Source organism: Amborella trichopoda, chromosome 8 (assembly GCF_054954075.1).
Source record: "Amborella trichopoda isolate Santa Cruz 75 chromosome 8, AtrichopodaSantaCruz75HAP2 v2.0, whole genome shotgun sequence".
In the NCBI taxonomy this organism is placed as follows: Eukaryota; Viridiplantae; Streptophyta; class Magnoliopsida; order Amborellales; family Amborellaceae; genus Amborella; species Amborella trichopoda.
Window position 1 is genome coordinate 45,614,855 of NC_142343.1, and position 24,399 is coordinate 45,639,253.

The 24,399-nt window shown below is 39.3% G+C and overlaps 2 protein-coding genes across 9 annotated transcripts in view; both read right to left on the minus strand.

The window, feature by feature from the left end:
* The window catches only part of GAUT7 (galacturonosyltransferase 7), a 29,971-nt gene extending 17,497 nt beyond the window's left edge, over nt 1-12,474 (minus strand). For 3 of the 7 annotated variants that reach the window (XM_088874117.1, XM_088874115.1, XM_020666114.2), the window contains exons 1-4: nt 12,191-12,472; nt 11,708-11,739; nt 11,503-11,562; nt 11,311-11,370 (exon numbers count right to left, since the gene is read on the minus strand). In XM_088874117.1, coding sequence (XP_088730243.1) covers nt 11,311-11,370; nt 11,503-11,562; nt 11,708-11,739; nt 12,191-12,356 — 318 coding nt within the window. In that variant the 5' untranslated portion in view covers nt 12,357-12,472. Of the gene's footprint in view, nt 1-11,310; nt 11,371-11,502; nt 11,563-11,707; nt 11,740-12,190 lie in introns of all 7 variants that reach the window. The other 4 variants (XM_088874116.1, XM_088874112.1, XM_088874113.1 and 1 more) reach the window with 3 other exon arrangements.
* Nucleotides 12,475-14,561: 2,087 nt separating this feature from the next.
* Nucleotides 14,562-24,399, minus strand: part of MOR1 (ARM repeat superfamily protein) — a 38,701-nt gene continuing 28,863 nt past the window's right edge. For both annotated transcript variants that reach the window (XM_006842592.4, XM_020666024.2), the window contains 15 exons: nt 20,113-20,189; nt 19,944-20,023; nt 18,496-18,561; nt 18,200-18,326; nt 17,537-17,659; nt 17,388-17,465; nt 17,135-17,293; nt 16,903-17,061; nt 16,722-16,819; nt 16,486-16,642; nt 16,248-16,364; nt 16,030-16,125; nt 15,663-15,734; nt 15,247-15,550; nt 14,562-15,129 (listed from right to left, as the gene is read on the minus strand). In XM_006842592.4, the coding sequence (XP_006842655.1) occupies nt 14,918-15,129; nt 15,247-15,550; nt 15,663-15,734; nt 16,030-16,125; nt 16,248-16,364; nt 16,486-16,642; nt 16,722-16,819; nt 16,903-17,061; nt 17,135-17,293; nt 17,388-17,465; nt 17,537-17,659; nt 18,200-18,326; nt 18,496-18,561; nt 19,944-20,023; nt 20,113-20,189 (1,925 nt within the window). In that variant the 3' untranslated portion in view covers nt 14,562-14,917. The remainder of the gene's footprint in view (nt 15,130-15,246; nt 15,551-15,662; nt 15,735-16,029; nt 16,126-16,247; nt 16,365-16,485; nt 16,643-16,721; nt 16,820-16,902; nt 17,062-17,134; nt 17,294-17,387; nt 17,466-17,536; nt 17,660-18,199; nt 18,327-18,495; nt 18,562-19,943; nt 20,024-20,112; nt 20,190-24,399) is intronic.

Below are 24,399 nucleotides of genomic sequence, written 5' to 3' on the forward strand. Positions count from 1 at the left end.
CCTATATTGTATTACCTTTTCAAGCCTATACCTTATACCATGCTCAAATCGCACATCGAAAAAATGAAAGAAGTTTAATGTGCATAAAACCTTCCTCAATACCATCTTTGTCACGTGCTTGAAAAGCATGAGTATGCACATGGCCATACTTGTATAATGCCATTATTGCCCCAATTTTTTAAAAAAATTACAAAAATGCCCTCCCCTCGGTTTGATGATGTCATAATACCGATTTCCTGTGCAGACTCGACAGTTCACTGTAGCAAACTTGGTGGTTCACTGTAGCAAACTTGGTGGTTCAGTGGAATCGACACGGGGTGACCGATTCCAGTGTAGACTCAGGCGAGTGTGTTGTGACTCATCGTTTTTTTAAACATTGTTGCCGACAATGCCATAAGAAAGGAGAATCAATAGAGTGATGAGCATCACCAATCACATCATGATCCAAGTAGCACAAGTGCCCTAACTCATACCCGCCACATATCATCCTCTTCGTCTTTAGATGCTAAAAGACACAAAGGATAAAAGGTTATACAGTTTGCTCACAAATAATAAACTGAAGGGGAACTTTGGAACGTATAGTACAAACGACAAAGAGGAAAAAAGTAGGCATAATTGTACCCTGCCCTGTCACACTGGACCACCATACATCAGCCAGGGTAACAGAGGAATTAGGAATACACTTATTTAGAGATACAAAAAAGGAGGACTCACCAGTCATGTGATCAGAAGCTCCTGACTCAATAACCCAAAGAGCAGGTTTCTGAAAGGTAAGAAGCATAGAAGTAGCAGAGTTGGCAAGGGTGGCAGTAGATGAGGAAGAGGGAATTATAGACTTTTATACGTGGCAGTAGATGAGGAAGAGGAAATTATAGACTTTTATACTTGCTTAACATGTTTATAATATTCTTCTTTGGAAAGCAGAACAAAGTCACCAACAAATCCAACTATTGTTCACGATCACTGGGTCCATTCAGATAAAGGTTATCACTCTCGGATGTGTGAATAGCCTGGTTTTCCTAAGCAAGCTTACCAATCTTGTCCCAACACTTATAAACCATATAATTTTTACGTCCACAATGCGAACACTTGCGAGTTCCTTGACCTTTGCCACCATCACCTCTACCTTGGCCTCCTCTTGAATCACAAACATGCCTCGATCTCTGCTTCCATCACCTCTCCCTACAATTGTACTCAAGGCCGACCCATCGCTGACACTTGAGTCAGAAGGAGTGGGAGAAGCAGATATATTGACACATTGAATTCATGAGTGCATTTGTGAGAGATGGGAATTCACGGCTTGCCAAGATCTCATGTATTGAATGGTACTTGGGATTAAGGCTAGATAAAAATGTGGCAAACCTAAATTCTTCATGTTGCCTCTTATGTAATTCTACCACATACAGTATTTCAAACAGCACTAGGCGGCACCTAGGCGGTCGGGGGGGTCCAGGCCGCCAAGTGCCTAGGCGGGCGCCCAGGTGGGCGCGCAAAACCTAGGCGGCCTAGTAGTTTTTTTTTTTTTTGGGTTTTCTCTCTCTAAAATAGCCTCAAATGGGTTTTAGGTTTCAAATGAACCTAAAACCCACAATTTTGCCCCTTTAGTATTAAAAAAATAACCCAAAAATACCGTCAAGGAGCTGCATTTCTGCCCCTATGCGGGGCACAGGCCCTGGGCGGCTGCCTAGGTGGGTTCAAGTGGGTGCCTCGGCGGGTTCCCGAGCGCTCAGAGATATCTGCCTAGTTTGGCCGCCTAGGCCTGGGCGATGCGCCCAAGCCTTCTGAACCACCTAGGCGCTGGGCGGTCCGCTTTTTAAAACTATGTCCACATATTACCCTGTGGCAACTGACACATGTTCTTAAATAGATGATATACCCGAGATATTTTTGTATATGATGAATTTGTTACTTTCAAACTGTTCCAAATTTCTTTAGTTCTATCAGGAAACATCGCATTCGCACTTACTTAGGGTTCCATGCTACTCCACAAAGTGGTCATAATTATATAATTCTCCCTCATCCACTCTTCACATCTACCTATCATATTCACTAGGATTGTCTTCAGTCGAGTATTTCAGTTTCCCCCTTGCACCACAGAATACTTTGACAAGATTGTGCCCATGCAACATACTTGGACTCTCTTATTTTACTGAGGTGATTTGTATACACACTTTTCAAGAAAAGTAAGGATATCAGGTTTGATTTCCTTATCCATGAGTATACAAAATAAAGGGTAAAGAAGAGAACATGATCGGCAATTTTCCGTCACTCACACAAGCCTAGTACAATGTTAGAAACCACTCAAAGAGGAGAGAGATACTTATCATTTAGATCATGTCCCGTTCTTAGACTTGAATGAATTGGGGCAACACCACATTGAACACATCTAAAGCATCATCACACTACCATTACTGAAACTATGTCATGACCTCCTTGTAGATTTTGATCATGAAAGAAAAAACACACACCCAGCAGCATAGACTGGCAGTAACTTGAAACTAGGTCACGATCTCTGTGCAGATCTTGAATTCGAAAGAGAAATTTCACACACAGCAGTATCGCCACCCTAACTGCAGATCCACATGGCCTTCTTCACACAAAGCCCTAGATAGAACAATCCAAGATTGAACAGTCCTAGGATACACCCCTTGACGAGATCATCATCAACAGGGTTAGGGTTTCCTCTTCTTTTTTTTCAAAGGGGAAGATGAAAGGAAAGGGGAAGATGTAAGAAAAGGGGGAGAGCAGGGAAGCTGAAAGAAAAGCAAAGATCGACCTTGATACCATGTTAGAGTATCTACAGAGAGAAAAGAGAACAGAAAAAAAGAAGAGAGAAGACAGAGATATGAGAGACATGAGAGATAAAGATATGAAAGATGTGTGAGAAAGAAGAGAGTGACATGAGGTTCAAACAAACCCTCACACACCGCTTAACTTATATATCATTTAAAAGAAAGTCTTATGGACAAAACTACCCATACATATTATGGACAAAACTTCCTATACAAATAGACTTAGGACACTTAGATCCTAGGATTTTTAACAGAGATAAAGCTTTACAACCTCTTGGGGGAGGAAGCCATATGTCTGATAAGTATGAGCTTTAGCACAAAACACACAACAAATATCAACAAACCCTCCTCAATGTCCAGACTGCCAACCTCCTCATAACTAATTACGAAACACCTATTGCTCAATACACATTGACTTGGAGGCTTGCTAATGGAAAGCACTAACTAAAATAACTCTCTTAAGATTCTCTCATTATGCTCTTTCCATGCTCTCCAGAAGAACCATAATAGGAACGGAATCTACAAGATGCATGACATTGTGTTTGACTCAAACTATACAAGACACATGAAACTGAACCAATACACAGGCTGTTGGTACAACCTAACAAGTGTTAACAAGCTATTCCACCCACCTATATATGGAAATGTGTTCATTTCCCCTGCATTGATCCTCATTCTATGTATCATTGATTCAAAAAGCAGTCTGCCCAGCACCTAGGTGGGGTAGGGGGGGCCTGGCCACACCGCCCAGGCCTGGGCGGACCAACTAGGCGGGCTGTCCTTTGGCACTAACCGAGGGAACCTAGGCGCCCACCTAGTCAGCCTAGGCGGACGCCTAGGTACTTGGGCATCCACCGGGAGACTGCGCCTACTTAGGTGCAAAAATAACCATCGAGTGGGGTATTTTTTTAAAGGTGCGGCTATGTGGAACTTATGGTATTAAATTCAAAATTTTCTTTTTACTTTTATTCCCAATACCTGAATTCCACTTACATGTACCACAATATATTGCTGGAAAATAAAAACAATGCCCTAAATACAATCTAAGATGTTTATTTTATTGCCAAGAGAAATAGAAACCATCCAAGAACTTTAAACTAGCTATTATAAAAAAAAATTAACACAATATGAGTTCCTGAAAAATTACAAAAAAATAGAAAATAAAACCAAAAATAAATAAAAATTAATGGGAAGATTTACTGAAAGATGCCTAGAGTTACCCAACCAGAACTTCGTACACCCCACACCCGATTCCCAGACCAATGGCACACTTTTCCTCCTTAAGGTGGTGTTGGAAATTCTTTGATAGCAAAGTTTTGTAGCCTATCCTTCTTCCTCTAAGGTTTAAAATAGCTCAAAAATAACCTAGGGTTTATACAAACCCTATGGGAACAAATAGGGTTGATCTCGACGTTAATATCTGTCTAAGTTAAGCTTCTCTCTTCTTCCTTTGAAAAATACAGCAAATCCTAGTATAAGGTTTCTCCTCAAATAGGCCACCTCTAATCTTTCCTAAAATATGCCACCTCTAATTTTTCTTTCAAGACAAAAATATACAGGAGATAGAGAGAGAGGTGGCATGTCTTAGACAGATAGCGTGCCTCTCTTTAGATTAAGAGAGAGATGGCGTGGTAAAATAAAAGAGAGAGAGATGAACTTTTTATTGGCATGAAGAGGAGAGATCGATCCCCAAATTAGAGGAAGGGAGAGAGGTCTCCCCCAAATTTGATGCGTGAGGAAGAGAGAGATCCCAATAATTGCTATGTAAGGGAGAGAGATCTCTTGGGAGCAATAGAAAATCTTGTTATTAGATCTCAAATAAGCTCGTCTTTAAATAAAAAGAGATCTAGAGAAAACTTATCTTCTAGTTTGAATAGGATTTGCCTTAGCTAATTTTCAGTTTCACCCAATTAGGATAAATAGGAAATCTATGGGGTGAGAGATTTAATCAGAGCCATCCATCCCAAAAATCAGCCATGCTTTTGGGTGAAAAATTAGGAACCTTATCCCTTTACACTTTAACCCAATCCACTCCTACTTAAAATCAAACCAATCAAATTTAAACTTTATCCTTTTAAATTTGAAATAAAACTTATAATATTTTCTAGATAAATCTAATTTAGATTTCCCACAATATTTGGGAAACCATATCTCATTAGATCTCAAATATTTGGATTTATCAAATTTAAATTTGATTTTAAATTAAGGGGGGTAAGCCCCTTTCTTCCTAACAAAAAATCCTGAGGGATTGTGCCACAAAATGTGGCGTGGGCCCCCTTTTCTTTCATAAAAAAAAGTGGCCCGCTTTTTGTTAAAAAAAAGAGGCGTGACACCCCCTTTAGCAATAAAATAGGGTGTGCCAAATATTGCTTAACAAAAATATGGTGTGATCCCTCTTCTGCACGGAGTGCCACATATAGGGTTTGATCATTGGTCCCACATGTGCTATTTTAAAGTTTTAAAAATTTTCAAAAATACCCTTTTATGAAAATTTACAGTAGAAACAATATTTTACTATTCTGAAAAAAATATATATATTTAAAAATCAAAAAAACATTTATAATACCAAAATAAAATATACTAAGAGTGGATTTGTACCATTGGGTCAAAATAAGCGACACTAAGGGCGCTCCCCTCGCCCTAGAAACCATGATCCACAAATATTCTCTTATCTAACCCAACAAAAGTCCCATGACCTACAGTCTCTTTATAGGGGTTCATGATTGGCTTGTCAAAGTTGGATAATAAAACAGTGGGACTATGATCTTAGAATGTGGATTACAATCCCCCCTTTAAGAGCAAGTCTAGCACTTATCACTACAGTGCAAAAAGGGCACTACAGTGCAAAAGGGGCTCTCTCAATGCACATGTACACGTGTCCCTGTAAAAAAGACTGCTTCCCATGCGACTGTCATATGTACATGCTGTGCAGAAGTCTGTTGAGGATTTGGCCTTTGCTCTCACAGGCCTACAACCGCACACAAGAGTTCCTGCCCTACAAACATGATCCTTGGAATCTTTACGACCTCAACAAGGGGTAACCCACTTCAAACCATTTTCGGATGTGCCACATACCCAGGGCCAAGGGTTTTAGACATGACCAAGGCCATAAACCATCCAACCCTTGGTCAGTCAACACACAGTCCCATTGAAGTGCATATTCCACTCTATATCATTTTATTTACAAGTTCTCTAGGCCTTTAAAAGCCACAAAAACCCAACATTTTTGGTGTTTTTATTTGTTTGCATTTGACTTTAATGGGGAAGAAAGTATAGGGTCAGTATGCATGAATATCTTTGTCTTTGTGGTATTCGTAAGCGAAAATAATGCATAAGTATGTATTCTTTATACAAAATTTGCACCTAAAACAGGATTACTGGACACCTCTTGGCCCCTTTTGAGCGTTGATGGCGGCCTACACCCCCCCCCCCCCCCCCCCGGCCGCCTAGGCGTCGCCCGGCGTTTTTTGGAACATGAGTGGAAGGTCCATGCTCAAACATAAGAGGTGATAGCTGAATATGGAAATCCTTAAGCTTAAGAGTTAAGACAGACACATTGCACAAAAGCTTGTGAAAATCTAGGAAACTGAAATTGAAAGAAAATCAATATGAGGCAATCTTTATAAGAAAAACAATGGGAAATAGAACTTAGATGACAAGAATAGAAAATAAACCAACTTGAGGGCATAAATTTAATTTTGCCAAAGGTATGAGCAAATGAGAGTAGGGGTGTGTTTGTTTTGTGGAAGAGGGATTGACAAAGTTTGAAAGCCACTGCTTCCATGTGTTATCGTGAAAGTGGTAGTCTCCTAAAACAATGCCACTTGACGTCACTTCTAAGGCTGTTGGAAACATCAAGCAGTGGCTTTCACTCCCACGTAACAAACACAGAAGCACAACAGTTCATGAAAAAAACACACCCCAACTTATTCAGAAATCCTAACTATGGTCCAATTAAATAAATATTACAATCATGTGTATTTGGAAAGAAGTTAAGTTTAATATTAAATCTCGATGTTCACCATTCTAAAACAATAGGGCCATCATAAATGCAAATAAAGACGCACATGAGGACTTCTAAATTTAATCCTGCAGGACACGACTATGTTAACATTCAGTTGTTAGAGTCAAAGTGTAAAAGTCAATCCCCTACCATATGTTCCGTCAAGAAAAGGGAACCCAGTGGACAATAAAAGAAGGAAACCAGCAAAAAGGGGAATCAGTGCCATTGCAAGGGCACCAACTCTGGAGCTATCGCAAGTTTATGGGTAGAACTTTCTTGCAGGAAGAGAGCACAACAGCTGATGAGATTAAGTTAATGATAAACGGGTGCAGCTAGTTGAATCAGAGCCCCTTCACCAATACATAGTTAGGTGGAAGCAATTATCACACAACTTGACAGTAATCTTGGTTTGGTAGAGCAGGAGCTGCACTTGCTGAAACTTTCTCATAAGACCATCCATCAAGTGGATCTCAAAGAATCCCCTCAGATAAACACTAAAATGCATACCAATTATTTGAGGCACAATTTTAAACTCTTTTATGGATTGATACGGTTTTGCATCAAGAGTATTTATTCAGGTGGAAGGTTGGGTAGGATTCATGTTTGTAAGAAAATTTTAGATGTTTGTATGAATTTTGAAGGTATGGACCAGTAGAGAGGTTAGGGGGCAATTGGCTAGTTGGAAGGCTGTGTTATAGAAGAACACTGCTGGACAGATATTAAGGGCCCGTTTGATAACTGGAAGCAAGTTCAGGAACTGTAAATTAGAAGTTCTTAAGTTCTGTGAACTTAAGAAGTTCCTAGTTTCTGTGTTTGATAACCTCCCTGGGAAGTTAAGAAGTTCCTGGCTGTGTTTGATAATCCCCTGAGAAGTTAAGAAGTTTCTGGTTTCTGTGTTTGATAACCTCCGAGGAAGTTAAAGAAGTAGAGTTCCTGGTTTCTGTGTTTGATAACCTCCTGGGAAGTTAAAGAAGTACTGGGTATCTGTATTGGATTAGAGAAAAGACTGGTTTTCATCCCATTGGCAAGAGTTACATTTTTCATATGTCCACCACTAACACCACATGATAGATCTCAAATACTAGAGTTACACTACCAAATATTTTATAGGAATAAAGATCTCAAATAATAGATCCCTTCAAAATGGAGAAGTAAATCATCAAATCAGTAACGAGAAATCAAAGACTAGTCATGAAAGTAGGATAATCATGACCAATTTACATGCATGATGCATCAATATATGAAACAAAAGACTTCAAAAGGTTCATAAAGCCACATTCATAGTTATACAAACGCATATGATATTAATGCCACAGGTGTAAGAAACAAATATCACCAAATATAAGGAGGCAACCTTATACAAACCTCACCCTCTTTTATATTCTAGTAACTAAACTACAACTTCAAAAAACAAAATTTTGAACTTTGTGACACACACAAGCTATCAAATTTTACATTGGATTGTTATAAATAATTCTGATCATCATATACACAATTGTAACACATATTTACATGACAAGAAATTGACTGGAAAATGACAAATTTGTTACTAGTTTTCTATTGTAAAAAAAGGCAGCACTAAGAAATTATACTCATATACTTTATCAACATGTAGAGCTCGAGCATGATAAATGTCATGCAAAAAATAGATCAAAACAATGCAAGTAACAACCATTGCCCATTTTGTTGCATTCCTTTGATGCAAAAGCAACATGTATCTATGTGTGGTGTTAATCTATTACACACAGCATGTGATCATCTCTAAATTGATAAATTTGGTCAAGATATGATTCAATTACATCAAGAGAGATGATGGTCCATTAAACTTAAGATGAACACCACAAAATCAAATCAAAAACTAAGAAAAAGTCCTTCATTCAATTAAAAAATACATTTCTTTTCAAATGTGCCTAAGAAGATATTATTTATGGTTAGTTTAGGCAATGCAAATGACTTTAACTTTAAAGGAAATTGCTATATCATTTTGAGAAATGGAAAGGAAATCAAAATGAATACCAGATAAGAATAAAAGCTGGATTGGAAACTGGTTTTGCAGTAAAATCTATCCAATAGAATAAAAAATCTAAGATGGGGAAGTGTCAGAAAAAGCTATTGCGATGGATGCCTTTGTCGCAAAAACTCAAGCATGTAGTTGAAAGAAAGGTAAAGTTTAAAACCTTATATGCTTTCCAAATTAGACTTGTAGTTTCTACCAAATTATGATCCCAAAATCTCATCTACACTTGAAGATAGATCAAATAGCATTTGAAAATTACAACAAAAAGCAAGTACAATCAATTTACCACATTTGCATGGACAGTTTCACAAAGGCCATACTGGAGTTTCTGTATTGATAGATTCATAGAACATTAAACATTCATAATTTACCAAGGACAATTCACATCCAATACACAGAAGCTACATCAGTGAATTCATCATAGAAGCACTCGCATAAGATTTCAAAACCAACTCAATATTTCAATTTCACAATACTTCAATTTCACCAACACACACATGCGTGATGTAAGAGAGAGAGAGAGAGAGAGAGCATGGTTATTTCTAGGCATTGAGCAAATTATATATTACACCCATTAATCAACAGCCATGGAAAAGAAGCCCAACATTTGGAGAAATGAACAAAAATCAAATCATCCATGATCAAAGAATACGACCCCAAATAATCGAATAGAAACACTAAGTTCCAGCAAACATTAAACACTTGGGGCATTTCATAAGCAAGTAACATCCATTGCCCATTTTCAAACAGTGAGAAAATAACAGAGAGAAAGAGAAAAAAAAAAAACTAAGAATACCCAAATTGGAAGTCAACAGAGAGGGAAAACCCCACAAAAAAACTTGTACCCTAAAATCATGGGGTATAAGAGCTCTAAGCTTCAAGAGCTCAAGAACAAACACAGAGATCAATAATACGAGCCCTTTGCTTCAAGAGCTCAGGAACAAACACAATGATCAATAACAGAGAGAATAAAGTGCATACCTCAAGATAATGGCATGTTGGGCTGGCTCAACAGCGAGATGGAAAGTTGCGAAAAGAGGGGCGCTCAACGGGGTGGGTGCTCAACGGCGTAGAGAGGAGTGCTCAGTGGGATGGGTGCTCAACAAGGGGCTGTGCTCAGAGATTAGGGTTTTATCGAAGAGGAGGGGTGCTCCGGGTTATCGAATGGGGAGGAAGTTTAGAGCTTCCTATTTTAGGTTCCGACCATTGGGTCGGAACTTTTTTTACACCGGGGTGTGGGAAGATGAAAACTTTCAATTTGGGGTTCTCATTTTTATCAAACACGAAAAGTTGAGAAGTTCTCAACTTCCAGAAGCCACTTCCTATTATCAAACACGCCCTAAAGAAATCTGGTCTCCTTGTCAGATGAGGAGAAAGGTAGGACCAAATAATCCAAAGAAGATATGCCAGAAGTGTAAAGACCAGAGGTCCTAAGTTGGATGTAAAAGTCTAAGAACAAGTGGTTAAAGGAAGGGCATAAAAATGCTAAATTCTCTCAAAGGATAGTCAATGTGAGACATAAATGTGATCTCATCCGAAAGCATGGCGACCTGCTTGAGTATCCATGGGCAATTTTATGCATTGATTGCGGATGTTTTTAATAAGCAATAAAGTGGTGAGATGCAAGAGGATCTTTGGTTGGATGTCAAGGAGTTTGAGGTGTTTTTATTCGGAGTAGGTAGCATAATGATTTTTGACTGGGTTCATTAGCACTCTAAGTCCTTATTGCCTTAATCTCACCTTGTGAAGGTTTTTGGACAAGTGCTAATGTCTCATATGAGTTCTATGATATGATCAGGATCAGTAAGGAATGCACATAATCACAGGATTCTTGTCATAAAAGTAGAAAATGCAAGATATTTTATGGAAATTCCGGCCCTCTCACTTGTTGATGGTATATACATCTAACAATCATCTAACAATAATGTAGCCAAGATGAGGTCCATTATTTCACTTAAACAAAGTGCATCTGTCAGCACAAGGGAGATTCTTTTTAATTTGACTTCTCACTAATATCTATTTTCAAGGCATACATATAGTTGACCGGAAATATTTTGTAAGTTAGACCCAGAGAATGCAGCCATCAAGTGGATTTGGCATGCCTAGACCATGAAGGATCAAAGTGGCGAAGATGGATCGGGTGTCCAAGTGTTTTGATGGCTGCTATCTCAAAAATGGTGCATGGACACGCTAAACAGGCGCTCAATTAGCAAAAAGGAAAGAAAAAATTGCTAAACAACTTCTCCAAAAAACCTTCCCACCCATTATTATATGCAGATATTTGTGAAATAAGCCATAAGGCATACAACTGTCATGATGGCAGATACCATGCCCTGATTTTTATTGTATTTGCAGCATCATTTGACATTGTAGAGATGAAAAACTAAGGCAGTTATACTAGCAAGCAACAGGACATTCATTTTTCTTTCCATCCTTCCTGCATCTTCGCACAAGAATATGATTTTCAAAAGCAAATGGATATCAATATGAAGTTGTACCTTAGCGAGCGGTGAACTTAATTGCTGAATGACATCAATTATGTGATCGGACTTCACAGCCTAAACGGAAGAAAAGGCACAAAAGCAATTCAGTGAATAACCTAAAACCTAAGCATTTCAAATCTTTTGAGCCTATGCCCGGTCTACCTAAAAATCAGCAATTCACAAAATACAATACAAAAGAGACAATACCCCTCTCTGGTTCTTAGCTCGATCAGAGACCAATGGATCCAATCCAGGGAATCTAGCATTCTGAAACATCACGCATGCACATCAAATCAAAGTGCTATTCCATTGAGAAAATGCAACCAGATCAAAAGCACACACTAAATTACCCTCTATGTTTCAGTTACAATACAAGTATTAAATAAACATCCCACTAAGGAATTGAACTTACCAGAGGAGAATTTCTATCTTCACCAATATAACCTGAAGATGATTAAAAGAATAATCAGAGGTTGCTCATCAGCCATTACAGTATCTCATAATAAACTCATAAATCACAGAAGTTAAATGAACGTATGCTTGAACATTTCACCCAAAGGAAAAAACAGAAGCTAATGCAGCAGAGATCCAAATGAGTAGACAGAAATAAAGTGATGAATCTCAAAAACTTCACCAATTAAAACTTTGATCCAGAAACTAGTAGAATATAAAATGCAGAATAATCAGAGTGGGGAGAAAGGAGCACTGGTTCATTGGAAAAAAGTTTCAAAAAAATAGTCAGGAAAAAAAAAGAAGAGGGAACTACTGTGAAGAAAAGTAAAACAGATCCAGTTATAAGAACAACCATCCATCTTCCAAAGTGGAAGAGGAAAGAGTTAGATCTGAAAAAGCAGGAGACATCGATTGATGCACGAACAAGTGAAAGCGAGAATACCGTTGGATTGGAAGCCACTGTGGAGGCCTAGTAAGAAGACGAGGGGGACGAGCATTGAGAGCATTACCAGCCCCACAACTGCTGTACCCAATCTCCTCCATCCCCTCTTCCCCCCTCCTCCCAAAACCCCTCCGCCTCCTCCTCCTCCTCCTCCTCCTCCTTTCATCCCTTACTCCCTCTCTCTCTCTCTCGCTCTCTCTCTTCTCTCTACACCATCAGCAACAGAAAACCACCTTAATACAAATGGGAACACCTCTCTATCTCTCTCGAAAGGGAAGACACAAAAAAGGAGGAGAGAATAATGAACGAAATAAGCGACAAGCGTTTTCTTTTCTTTTTCGTTTTTTTTTCCAATTTTGTCTTTCTTCCTTCCGCATAAATTGAAAAATGAACAGATTTACTTACCGGTTGCCGTTCGTATTGAATTGAGGCTCTAAAGAATCGAAGTAGCGCACCTTCAAATAGTGTTAAAAAATGTTTCATTAAAAATATTTGTGATAGCTTTAAAATATATAAAATTTAAAACTTCAAAAGTAGCATATGATCTATAAAAATTTAAAAATCTTGAAAATTGTCGGTCACAAAATATGCTACAAGATGGATTATTTTCAAAACTTAGAATTCATTTTCTTCTCATGTTCATGCATCTTGGTGTTGAGATGCATCTTGGTGTTGAGATGCATCTTAGTGTCAAGATGATCGATTTGTGGATATTTGAGCATCAAAACAACCTCTTCTACTTAAGTTTTCTAATTTGATCTCTTAAAGCTTAGGCTCTATATAAAGTTTTTCTTTATTAATTTACAAAAAAGAAATTACCAAATACCCCTATGTCTCAAGGAAATATCGAAAGAAACCTTATTAAGTCGTCTCAGTTGTGTTTTCGTAAAATGGTTGTTTGCACATGCTTTGCATGAATGGCGACTTTATTATTGTACACACGTAAACATAGGGCAGCTTTGAAGCAAAAGTATTAAACAATTTATAAAAAGGAAAAGTTTATATAGAGCCAAGGCTTTACACAATCAAATAAGAGCCCAACTTAAACATTTCACTAGAACATCTCGACATCAAGATGCATGGATATGAGAAAAAAATGGATTTCAAGTTTTGGAAATAACACATCTTGTAACGTAATTTTTTACCGTCAATTTTCAAGTTTTCATAGATCTGCTTGATCTACACTATTTTTTAAGCTTTAAATTTTATAATTAAAGATGAAAATATATTTTAAGGCTATCACAAAGATTTCTTGTATTGAAACCGCATTAACAATAAGAGCATAAAATTAAGATAGATTAACAACCAATGATGAACTTGGAAACCCCCTCATTAGCCTCCCTATAACGATGACGGAGATCAACATTAAGCTGCGAGACCTTATCCCTAATTTCATGAAACAAGGATCTTAATCTCCAAGGAATATTGAACTCCTCTCTACTCCAAGCTATAACATTTGGCGAATCTCCTGCAATTATCTTTTCACCCTGCCATTTAGAGAGCGGTTTCAGGCCTTCTAACAAACCCCGTGTTTCAGCCTCGTTAGAGGTAGTAAAACCACAGGGGACAATCATTGGATAATGACTGATCTACAATCTGTTGAATGGTAACGAATAGATTGATACTCTAACGAGCCCAATCCCAAATGTTCAAGATGAAGGGGCAAGGAAGGAATAAATGCCTTGCTTGTGCCGGATAAGTTCGTCATTTCACACAAATGCCTTGCTTGTGCCGGATACCAAGATACACCTGAATGTTCCCAATTTCGAATACCCAATAAAAGCAATTTGAAAAAAATTGATTCATATAAAAACTTAAAAGCATATCCTCAAGTGCAATTTATTATTTTCCCAATAATAAACCTGTTTAGATACCATTTGAGGCACTTTTCTGATATTATGCTGAGAAACTTGAAGTAAATTTTCCATCTTTTCTGGCCATCGACGGTGGGGCCATATAATATATCGAGAGACTTTATGCTTTCGTTGGTCGCTTTTTTCAAGAATAGTAAAACATGGGATGACAATTCGAATCTGTTGCACTCAGTTTTTTTAACAGGTATCCCAAGTTGGGTTTCACTTCTTCAAATAAAACGAAATCAGTCCGCTGGTCAAACATGCATCCAGACATATGAGACACATTAAGGATATGCATCTAAAGGTCCCCGTGAGTTTATTCCATCTCCATTTTCCAAGATTGTTCACAGAAACTACGAGTCCAATATCCTAAAGCCAAGACTCTCATTTCCAATGCTTCACTTTGATATGCGATAATTGGTTTTGGTAGTTAATTCCCACAACACCGACACAGCTGTGCATGAAGAAACCGGGAGAAAGATGGTGCAGGTTACATACATAATGACAAAGATCTATTGAGAAAAGAAAGAATTATATGCATCATGAATTCACCATTCAAACAACATATCGCGAGAGTTCAGCCTTCTCGCTACAAAGAAATCAAAACTATATATGCACCATACAGGACATCACCAATTCGAATTGAACGGGATCGAAAAAGCTGGGTTAAGTGGCAGGAAAAATATACAACTCGCTCACCAAGCATGTTATATCCACAATCCCTGGCTCTTCCTCTAGCAAATGTATAGAGGGCTTTCCTTTAATTCCATCCAAATCATTGTGCTTCATCTCTCTCTCTCTCTCTCTCTCTCTCTCTCTCTCTAAGCGCAGAACTCCTTGAAATTGAAACTGGGAAGATGCACACTCCCTCCTACATGGGCTCCACAGCACCGCTTTTTAGCCTTTCCATGCGAGCCTGGAGGCCCGACAATGCCTTCTCATCCATAGGAAGAACATTAGGTGGCATCATCGTAACTTCCACATTACCACCCCCACCCCCCTCTGTATTCCCGGCAGCTGCAGCTGCCTGCATGCTCTTCATTCTCTCTCGGATGGCATCCAATGTCCCACTAATGGGTGCAGCTGTCCACCAGTTCAAATATAAGTGAGAAGAAAGACCAATCTAAAACTAAAAGCACAACAAAATTACATAGTCCTCAATCTCCCAAAAGGGGAGGCGTCGTATCATAATCCCTTTACCTGCAAATGCATATTTCTCGTCATGGTCCTCTCTGGGAATGGGAAGCTGCTTCCTCAATTCGGGGAATGCGTTCATCAGCCTTTTTGGTGAGACATCACCACTGGGCATGGTAGCAGCATCATCAAGTTCAACACCCAAGGAGTTGTTTGTGAGTTCATGATGCTTAATCACATTGTGCTGCTGCTTCGTATGGACAGGGGACATAGGTGCAAGCTTTGGAGAGGAGAGATTCATGGCTACAGGAGGAGGAGTCGACATTGGCACACTCGAAGGTGTCCTTCCAGCTGCTGTATTTCTCTCCATCTGCATTGCATTCCATTGCAATCAAACAATACAAGTACTTCATAAGCCAGCACTTTCTTCTTATAATAGGAATACACAGGAAACCAAATCATTTAGATGGGTACCAACCAACCTGTGCTAATCCATCTCTTATATAAGTGCGGAAGGCCTCACTCGCATTCTGTAGCTGCGCAAATATATCAACCTGAAAGAACCAATGTTAAATGTCAAATCCCTGCCACCACTCCTATACACTAAAATTATTCGCAAACATTTGTTCTAGCCGTGCAAAACCCTGTTTGCACGTAGAGCGGGTCAAGGAGGTCCTATCCCTTGTGCAATCTAAACCTCCCTTCCCCCATCCCCGCATGCAAAGAGAAGAAGTAAAGTTGCATTTACAGAAGACAAAAGCCCTCAATGGAGAAATACATTTACTTCTTTCTTTGCTCCTCGTGAATCAGTCACTAAGGCCGTGTTGCAAGTACAAAAAGTGTATATACCTTGGGGTACAACTGTGTGATCCGGTAAAGCTCATACAAACCAATTGTGCATGTCTGCTTGTCACCAATTTTCTTGAAGACTGCGGCAAGCTCTTGCTGTAACCATGTCAAGAACAAAAAAATGCTGACTAAGAAGGCAGGAAAAAGATGCTGACTAAGAAGGCAGAAGACAAATAACACATTTATTTCCAATATCAGTTCCAAAGTTGAGATGGCACCTTCAATTGTGCATCTGCTGAATGTGTAGCAGGTGATGGCCCATTGGAAACAGAGTCACCCCAGTGTGTTTGGCCAATAGGTCCTGACGGAGTCAGCATTCTAGCCGCTGCAAGAGTCTGCACAAAGAAGAGAAAATTGGCTTAAAGATCCTGAATTCACATCATAATATTATAACCAAAGAGGTAAGATATGGGTCAACGTGGCAATAAAGTTTTTCAGTATAAAAGAAATCTTTACCTGGAGATTAAGGTCGATGTATGCAAGTATAATTGGTTGAGGTTCCATGTCTATAGGAACCATGGAAAGGTGACCCTTTATTGCAGTTCCCCGAAGCTTAACGAGCTCATGTAGAACAGTTTTAACCATGCGCAGTGGCTTGTCATCAGCCCCAGCTCTGGCAATTATCAATTGGTCAGGTTCAATGTCCTAATTAATGATGTAAGAAGTGGAAAACTACTGGTCTGATAATAAACCTTTTTCGTATTTCCTCCATTCCTAGTTCTTGCAAATAGAGATGTATGCTTTGAAGAATACGATCAAGATCCACCTCAAATATTGTACTCTGGAGAACCTGAAGAAACTAATATTACATTAGCAGTGTGCCCAAACATAACCAGGGACAAAGTGTTACACATTATGTTGGCATCTGACTACCTTTGTCAATTTTATGAGACACTTGACAACAAGATCAGAGAACTTTTGACTCCTGGCTGAAAAGGTCTCACCAGATGCAAGCAATGGCCATCTAGAGGGATCTAAAGGCCGCAAGAGGTTGATCAGTACAACAAAGGAGGAAGTGCGCTCCGCATTATCCTGAAACCAAAGTAAGAAATTATACATGATATGACGATGAAAACAAAAGCAGTCGACTTCAAGAAAAACTCACCAGAATCTTTAGCATCAAAACATTTAAAGCCTTCAAAAGTTGGCTTCCATCATCCATTAAAGGAACTCTTTCATCCAAAAGCCATAAAAGAAGCTCGGTAATAAGGATGTTGAGGGTACTTTCCTTTACAGCATGAGCTAGCCTTTTAATTTGAAATGTCTGCAAGAATCATATGGTTTTACTGCATTTTCTTCCAAAAACAACATCATATCAGAGCAGCACAATCACATAAAAGGGGTACAAATAAACTTGCCTGCATAAGGGTGTTCAGGACATATTTACATGACCTTGAAGAGGCGCCAGCAAGACTGAAGTCAAAAGTCTTGGGTACCTGTTAAAAGTAGTCAAATAAGCTTGCGAAGATAACTCCAACCAAACAGATCCTGGAAGATAATGATAAACCTTTGTTGCAAGGCATGAGACAAGTCTATCTGCATCCTTGACTAGATCCTCCATCGCAATACTTTCTGAATCGTTTGTGGCTTGTGTTAGCTCATGACAGATGACTTTCATACCTTCAACTGCCTGCAACGAAGTATATAACTATGAAATCCAGCAAAGTGCAAAAACAAAAGGATAAACCATGGTCAGATGCAACTCCAACTTGGGAATGCTGACATTCAATGCTCATGGATTTCTCTGGAGGCACACTTCTTTTGCAGAAAGGAAACACCTATAATTTTCATTTAGCAAAAGAAATGGCACTCATGAGCCCTATGCAGGCAGGTGAACCTCCGTCAGGAGTAGAACCGCAAAGGCATATAAATACATACATCATCCATAGCTTCAATATAATGAATAGTGAATTAGGCCTACAATGTTGTAATCTTAACTAAATAATTTCATTGGGAAGTTGAACATGTCAAAATTCCCACAACAAGAAATGTTTTGTTAAAAATATCAGGTACTCTAAGACAAGCTCCAGTCTTAATGTTTACAAAATATAAGATGCACATTTCACCTAAATCCTTTTTGGGGTCTATTTCCCCTAAATCCTATGAATAGCATAACCTACAAGAACAATAACGACGACGACTACTACTACACTAGCAATAAGTAACCAACCTGCTCAGGAGCACCCATCAATATGATATTCAACGCTTCATTCCAGTCAGCTGGTCCGCTTGATGCTGTATGCATACCAGGTAAGGGTTGCCTGTCCACAGGATCCTCAAAATGTCCATTGCTTGCCCTAGCCCAAAGAAGCATTCCACATAAAGATAAGTTGACCACAATAAGAAGTATTCTCCATGAGTTGAACAAACTTTGCAGATTGTGTGTAGATTCTATTTTTTTCTCTTTTTTTTTTAATGCTAATTATGATTCATTCACAAAATAGATAAAAAAGAAACACCATATACCTCATCAATATAGGTGCAGATACTGGCCGGGGGATAACCTCTCCACTTTGCTCTGCAACATCTAACCTATCAATGCAGAATAAAAAAAATGAACATATGAGCATAGGCTTATATATATATATATATATATATATGCATCAACTAACAGTTCCAGAGGATTACACCTATCCCAACGAAAGAAATAAGAGAACAGAATGCACAATAACTTGGTTATAACAACAGAATCCCTTAACATCCAAAAGTGATCATTCATAAAATAGATGAAAACAACGAGGAAATGTAAATATGATGCATAGGCACTGCATCTCGCAATAGCAACACCTTTAGAGTGGGCAACACATTTCGAATAGCACCGATGCACAAGCAATCCAACAAATGACCAGGCAAATCATGTAATGGAAAGAACACCACCAACAGCAAATAAATATCGTGATCATCATCAAAGCCTTTTCCCAACTATTGAGGTCGGTTACATGAATCTTGGTCCACAATTCGGCACCATCAAGGATCATATCCTCAATGAACCATTCTACTCAATCAAGGGTCATAAGTCCTCATATCTTTTCTCACTACTTCTAACCATGCCCTTTTGGGCCTACCCCTTGCCTGTTTTGAGACTTCCACTTGAACCAACTCACAACTCCTAACTAGTGTTGTATTAAGTTTCCACTGCACATGGCCAGTCCCCCTAAGTTTACTTTCTCTCATCTTATCGCCTATTGGAGACACACTTAAGTTCTCCTGAATGTATTCATTTCGAATTTTATCCCTTCTTGTCTTGTCATTCATCCATCTTAACATCCCCATCTCGACTACACTCATCCTATGGGCCCAACATTCTGCCCTACAAAGCAATGCTGGTCTCACAACCGCCCTATGGAACTTCCCCTTCAACTTTATTGATATGCGACGACCACATAAAACTCCGGTTGCACATCTCCACATCGCCCACCGACCTCTAATTCGATGTTCGGCATCTTCCTCAATTTCTCCATTTTCCTGGAGAACCCGTCAAATAAATAAAGCACAAATAAACCTTCCAACATTAGAAAACCCTTCCACTTAGCATGTCATAGCAACAATGCCTCAGAATCACCCTACTTTTTCTATAGGATGGATGGTTACAAGCTTCTAGTTCTCTGTCTTATCTTAGACTTTTTTAGGGGATAATGTGTGTGTCCTGTAGGCATTCAATATTAGTCTGGCGCATGCATGTGTGGCTAGGATCCAAGACACCCAAAAGCATCTCTAAGTCTGTAAGATGAAATGACAGCCTATATTCAAGATAGTGTTTTAGGTTATTGAATGTGTCAAGCTTTTCTTTTTCGTACAAAAAAGAAGTGTCAAGATATTGTTAAGCTTCACGATAAGTAAATAACAACACTCAAAGGCTAGTTATAGTTATTTTCTTAGATCAAAAGCTAAAAGGAAAACAACGAATAACCTACCCATTGTCCCTCACAGAACGTCTTAATGTTGCACGAGCTTCCCCAGGTTTTCCCTCCTTCCTTTTGTCCATCTCACGAGCCTGGAAATACAAAACCCATTCGAATAATAGAACTATAAAAGACTAAAGATGAAGAAAAATAAAAAGAACCAGATATATGTGCAACCGACCTTCCACTTAAATCTATCATCAAGCATGCCCTTTTGAGCGTCAGATAACTTTCCAACATATCTCCAAACATCCTCACCTGCACATAAGATGGTTGCAAAGTGAACATATTAGGCTTAAAACAAGAGACGGTCACATAGATAATTTAAACAGCATATCTAATATTAAGAACAACATTATTCACGCAACAAAGACAAACACACTTCAGGCATTATAAGTAGATCTATCAGATGTCAGCACACATAAATAATACCCTTGAGCTCGTGATCCATTTCTTCATTTCAGACAACTACAAAGGTTTTCACAAGTTCAGTAATCACAAGCATAAAATACTACGACAGGAATGCAGAAACCCCAATTCCCCAGTCACATAATAGAATAAGGGCCTCATAATGTACCATATCAAGGAATTTCTCTTTAAGTGAACCTAAGCCATTCATCCAAAAAACAAAAAGTGCACCTAAGTCAGATGAATGCCCCTAATAAGAATTCCCAGATGACTAGGTAAAAGCAGCAATGGCATGGGGTTCACAAATAAGGAACATGGATCCAGACCAAATCCTACACAGGTTATTATGACACATACACAGAGACTTTTTCAAGCACAAGAACAATACCTTACCCGGCTCATCAAAAGATTAACAAAAAATGACTTACCAAGAATGCCACAATTCAGCAAACTGTCCATCATTGTGGACTCTAAAATGAAGAGGTTGAAACACATTGAATACAAGATATGCTATACAAAAACGTAATGAACTATGATTTCCAATTTAAGTGTTAGCCTAATGTTATGCTGGCGCAACTATGTCCAAAGTTTGAATCCGACAGTTGAACAATGCAACGTGTGTTTCTGTGCTTGTGTCCGTTTTGCAGAGGAATCTTGTCCACCTCTCAAAAGTATATTTCATGATCCTAATGATTTTAAGAAAATCGTATGTTGTGGAGAAGAAATAGGAGCGCACAATGGCTACCTTCAATATCGAACTCACCAGCAAAAATTTCAAAGGAAAATAGCACCAAACCCTTGGCGCGCACATCACATGATACTCCCTCAGGTAAAACTTCAAGAAGAATATATTCGCCATCATTACCTCCACAACATCATTCTCGTCGCTACTTTCTATGGGGACTAAGAAACTTGTTACCTCCAACATTTTGGGAATAATTCCTTGACATCCACCCTGTTCTTCATAAAAGATAGGAGCATCCACAAAACCCTCTCTAATGGTAGGATTTTTTTATTGATCCTTTTTACGGATTGGATCACCATTAAAATTATGATCACCTACTTCTTTCTTGTAAGGGCCACAATTTTCTCCCAAGCCAATATCGTCGCGCGAGAAGAAAGATGTAATGTCGAGCGAGAAGGCGTAAGGATTTTCGCAGCGCGCGAAAGGCGTGTGAAGTATTGCCGTCTGAGGCATTGTCGTGCATGTTTAAGGAGCAGCGCCGGTTGGAAGAGAAGAGAGAGTAGCGCTGGTTGGAAGAGAAGAGAGAGTGGCGCCGGTTGGAAGAGAAGAGAAAGCAGCACCGATTGGAAGAGAAGAGAGAGCAGCGCCGGTTGGAAGAGAAGAGAGGGCAATGTCAGTTGGAGCAGCGCCAGTTGGAAGAGAAGAGAGAGCAGCGCCAGTTGGAAGAGAAGAGAGAGCAACGCCAATTGGAAGAGAAGAGCGAGCAGCGCCAGTTGGAAGAGAAGAGGGAGCAGCGCCGATTGGAAGAGAAGAGAGAGCAGCGCCGGTTGGAAGAGAAGAGAGGGCAGCGCCGGTTGGAAGAGAAGAGAGGGCAGCGCCGGTTGGAGCTGCGCTGGTTGGATAAGAAGAGAGTAGCACCGGTTCGAGGAGTGCCTGATAGAGCAGCGCCGGTGGGATAAGAAGAAAGCAGCGCCGGCTGGAGCAACGCCAATTGGATGCTTGATAGTGCAGTGCCAGTAGTGGTTTTAGTCAAACGTACAGCCTCTATACATGTCAGAGCCGCCCCATACGTGTCAGAGCAATGAGTGATTGCATCAGCCACAGTGTTTTCCAACCACCCTCTCCTTTTAAGCCTTGGGCAACACGGGTCTCTCCCATTTTTCTCAACTTTCCCCTCTCTCTTGAAGTTCATTGTTGCCCCTTTCAAGACAGCACACTGGTGAAGCCAAGGAAAGCCCGTGGAGGCCATGAGTGAGGATTTGTGATACCGTGAGAAGTCAAGGTAAGTGGGTTTAGCTTTATGCATCCATGAGTGTTGTAAAAATGTTGAAATGGATTAGATGATAAAAAGCAAAATGTGAAGAATAAATGGGTTAATATGAGGTTGAAGTTTCAATTTGTGCTTCTCAATGCCATGAGTGTTTTAAAAATGTTGAAATGGATTAGATGATAAAAAGGAAAATGTGAAGAATAAATGGGTTAATATGAGGTTGAAGTTTCAATTTGTGCTTCTCAATGCCATGACTGTGTCTACCATATGTTTGATCTTTTTATTTATAGAAACTCATGATATCACTCACTATGAGGCTCCTTATCACGAATAAGGTTCCAAGCCCAAAGTGTAGTTTGGCTAAGAAACATTAAGTGTTCTTTAAAAATATATTAACTTGAAAATATATTAACTTGAGAATGTGAATTTCCAGAACTGTGAATGTTTTTGCAACTATATGTTCGATGACCAAATGGCGTCCAAATAGGACCAAATCGGTCCCAAATGAAAGACATGTGTGTCTACTCCAAGTTTACTTCTTTGGTCATCATAATATTTTGCATGGATAAAAAGATATGGCCCTAAATGTCGAGGCGTGACACTGTTCACAGTCGCTGCTATTTCCAGCCACTGCGGTCCTTTTGGGCAATGCTTTTGACCAAGCTAATGGTATCCAAAAACCTTGAAATTACCGTCATTGGAAAGGTTTATGAATGTACTTAAAGTTGCATGTTTTGAGATGCTTGAAACAATGTGCGAACACGTCACTGCACACTGTTGCAGGGAAATTTCCAGCAACTAAGGCTCACTTTTTACTGGGCTATTGACCCATCAAATGGTACCCAAATTTCTTCAAATCACTGTTTTGTAAAGAATGTGTATTAGCTTAAGGTTTCATGTTGGAGGCATCCTGAAACTCCCCCTACATCGGGAGCTACACCCTCACTAAGAGGGGCATGTCTTTGAATCATTGTATGATCATGCGACACTAAGTTATGATATATGATGAATGTGAATGCCATATGATAAATTCCATGAGAATGCCATAAAGATATGTGAATGATGCCGTGTAAACTGCACTTTGTGAGAAAAAGGGGCCACGAGAACAATAATGATGAAATGAATTAACAGTGAATGCCAAATGCAACTGAGAAAGCTTATGGGTAAATGCCATGTGATAGCTTATGAAATGCATGTCTTTTGCTAAATGCTATGACGTTATGATGAATATGATCCATCTGTTATGAGACAATGAATGGCCACTGCTTATATTATTATTGACCACTACGGGGTGGGACACTCACCGGTAGTGGATACTGTTATGACGATGTGATGAATGGCCACTGCTTATATAGTTATCGACCACTATGCAGTGGGACACTCACCGGTAGTGGATACCGTGCTGTTATATTGATGAGAGTGTTGACCACTATGCATTGGGACCCGAGCCCTTTGCTAGCAGATATTGGACTTATTGATGGCAACATTGGCCACTACGCGGTGGGACCCGAGCCCATCGATAGTGAGAGCTAGGTTCACCAAGACATTGATGAGAATATTGGCCACTACGCGGTGGGACACTCACCGGTAGTGAATGATACTATGATATTGCCTGCTACGCGATGCGACACTCATCGGTAGTAAGAAAAGAGATGCTGGCATATCCCCTAACCTGCATAATGATAGGAACAGGTTAAAGGAGAGGATAAAGGGTCGCACCCTAGATTTATGAAATGATATGCGATTGATGCCTTGCAAGGTAAGAGCCTATCGAAACCCCAATGCACGTTGGGGACTGTGTGAGTGTGTTGAGGGTATTACGAAGTGGATACCCCGCTTGTCATTACCCTCCCTCATGTGTGATGGTAGAGGTCTTAAGCAATGGAATTGGCTTAGCCAGATAGATAGGGCCTCTAATGTGGGAGTAGGTGATTTAAGGAGTGCGTAGGTAATAATTGAATTTCTTTATAAAGAATGTTTAGCATTATAATGATGGAATGATTTATGATTTCAATAATTGAAGGTTCTGATCGCACTGATTTAGTGATGAATACCGTTTAAATGCAATGTCCATATTCCTTGTCTTGACTTGATATGCATTTATG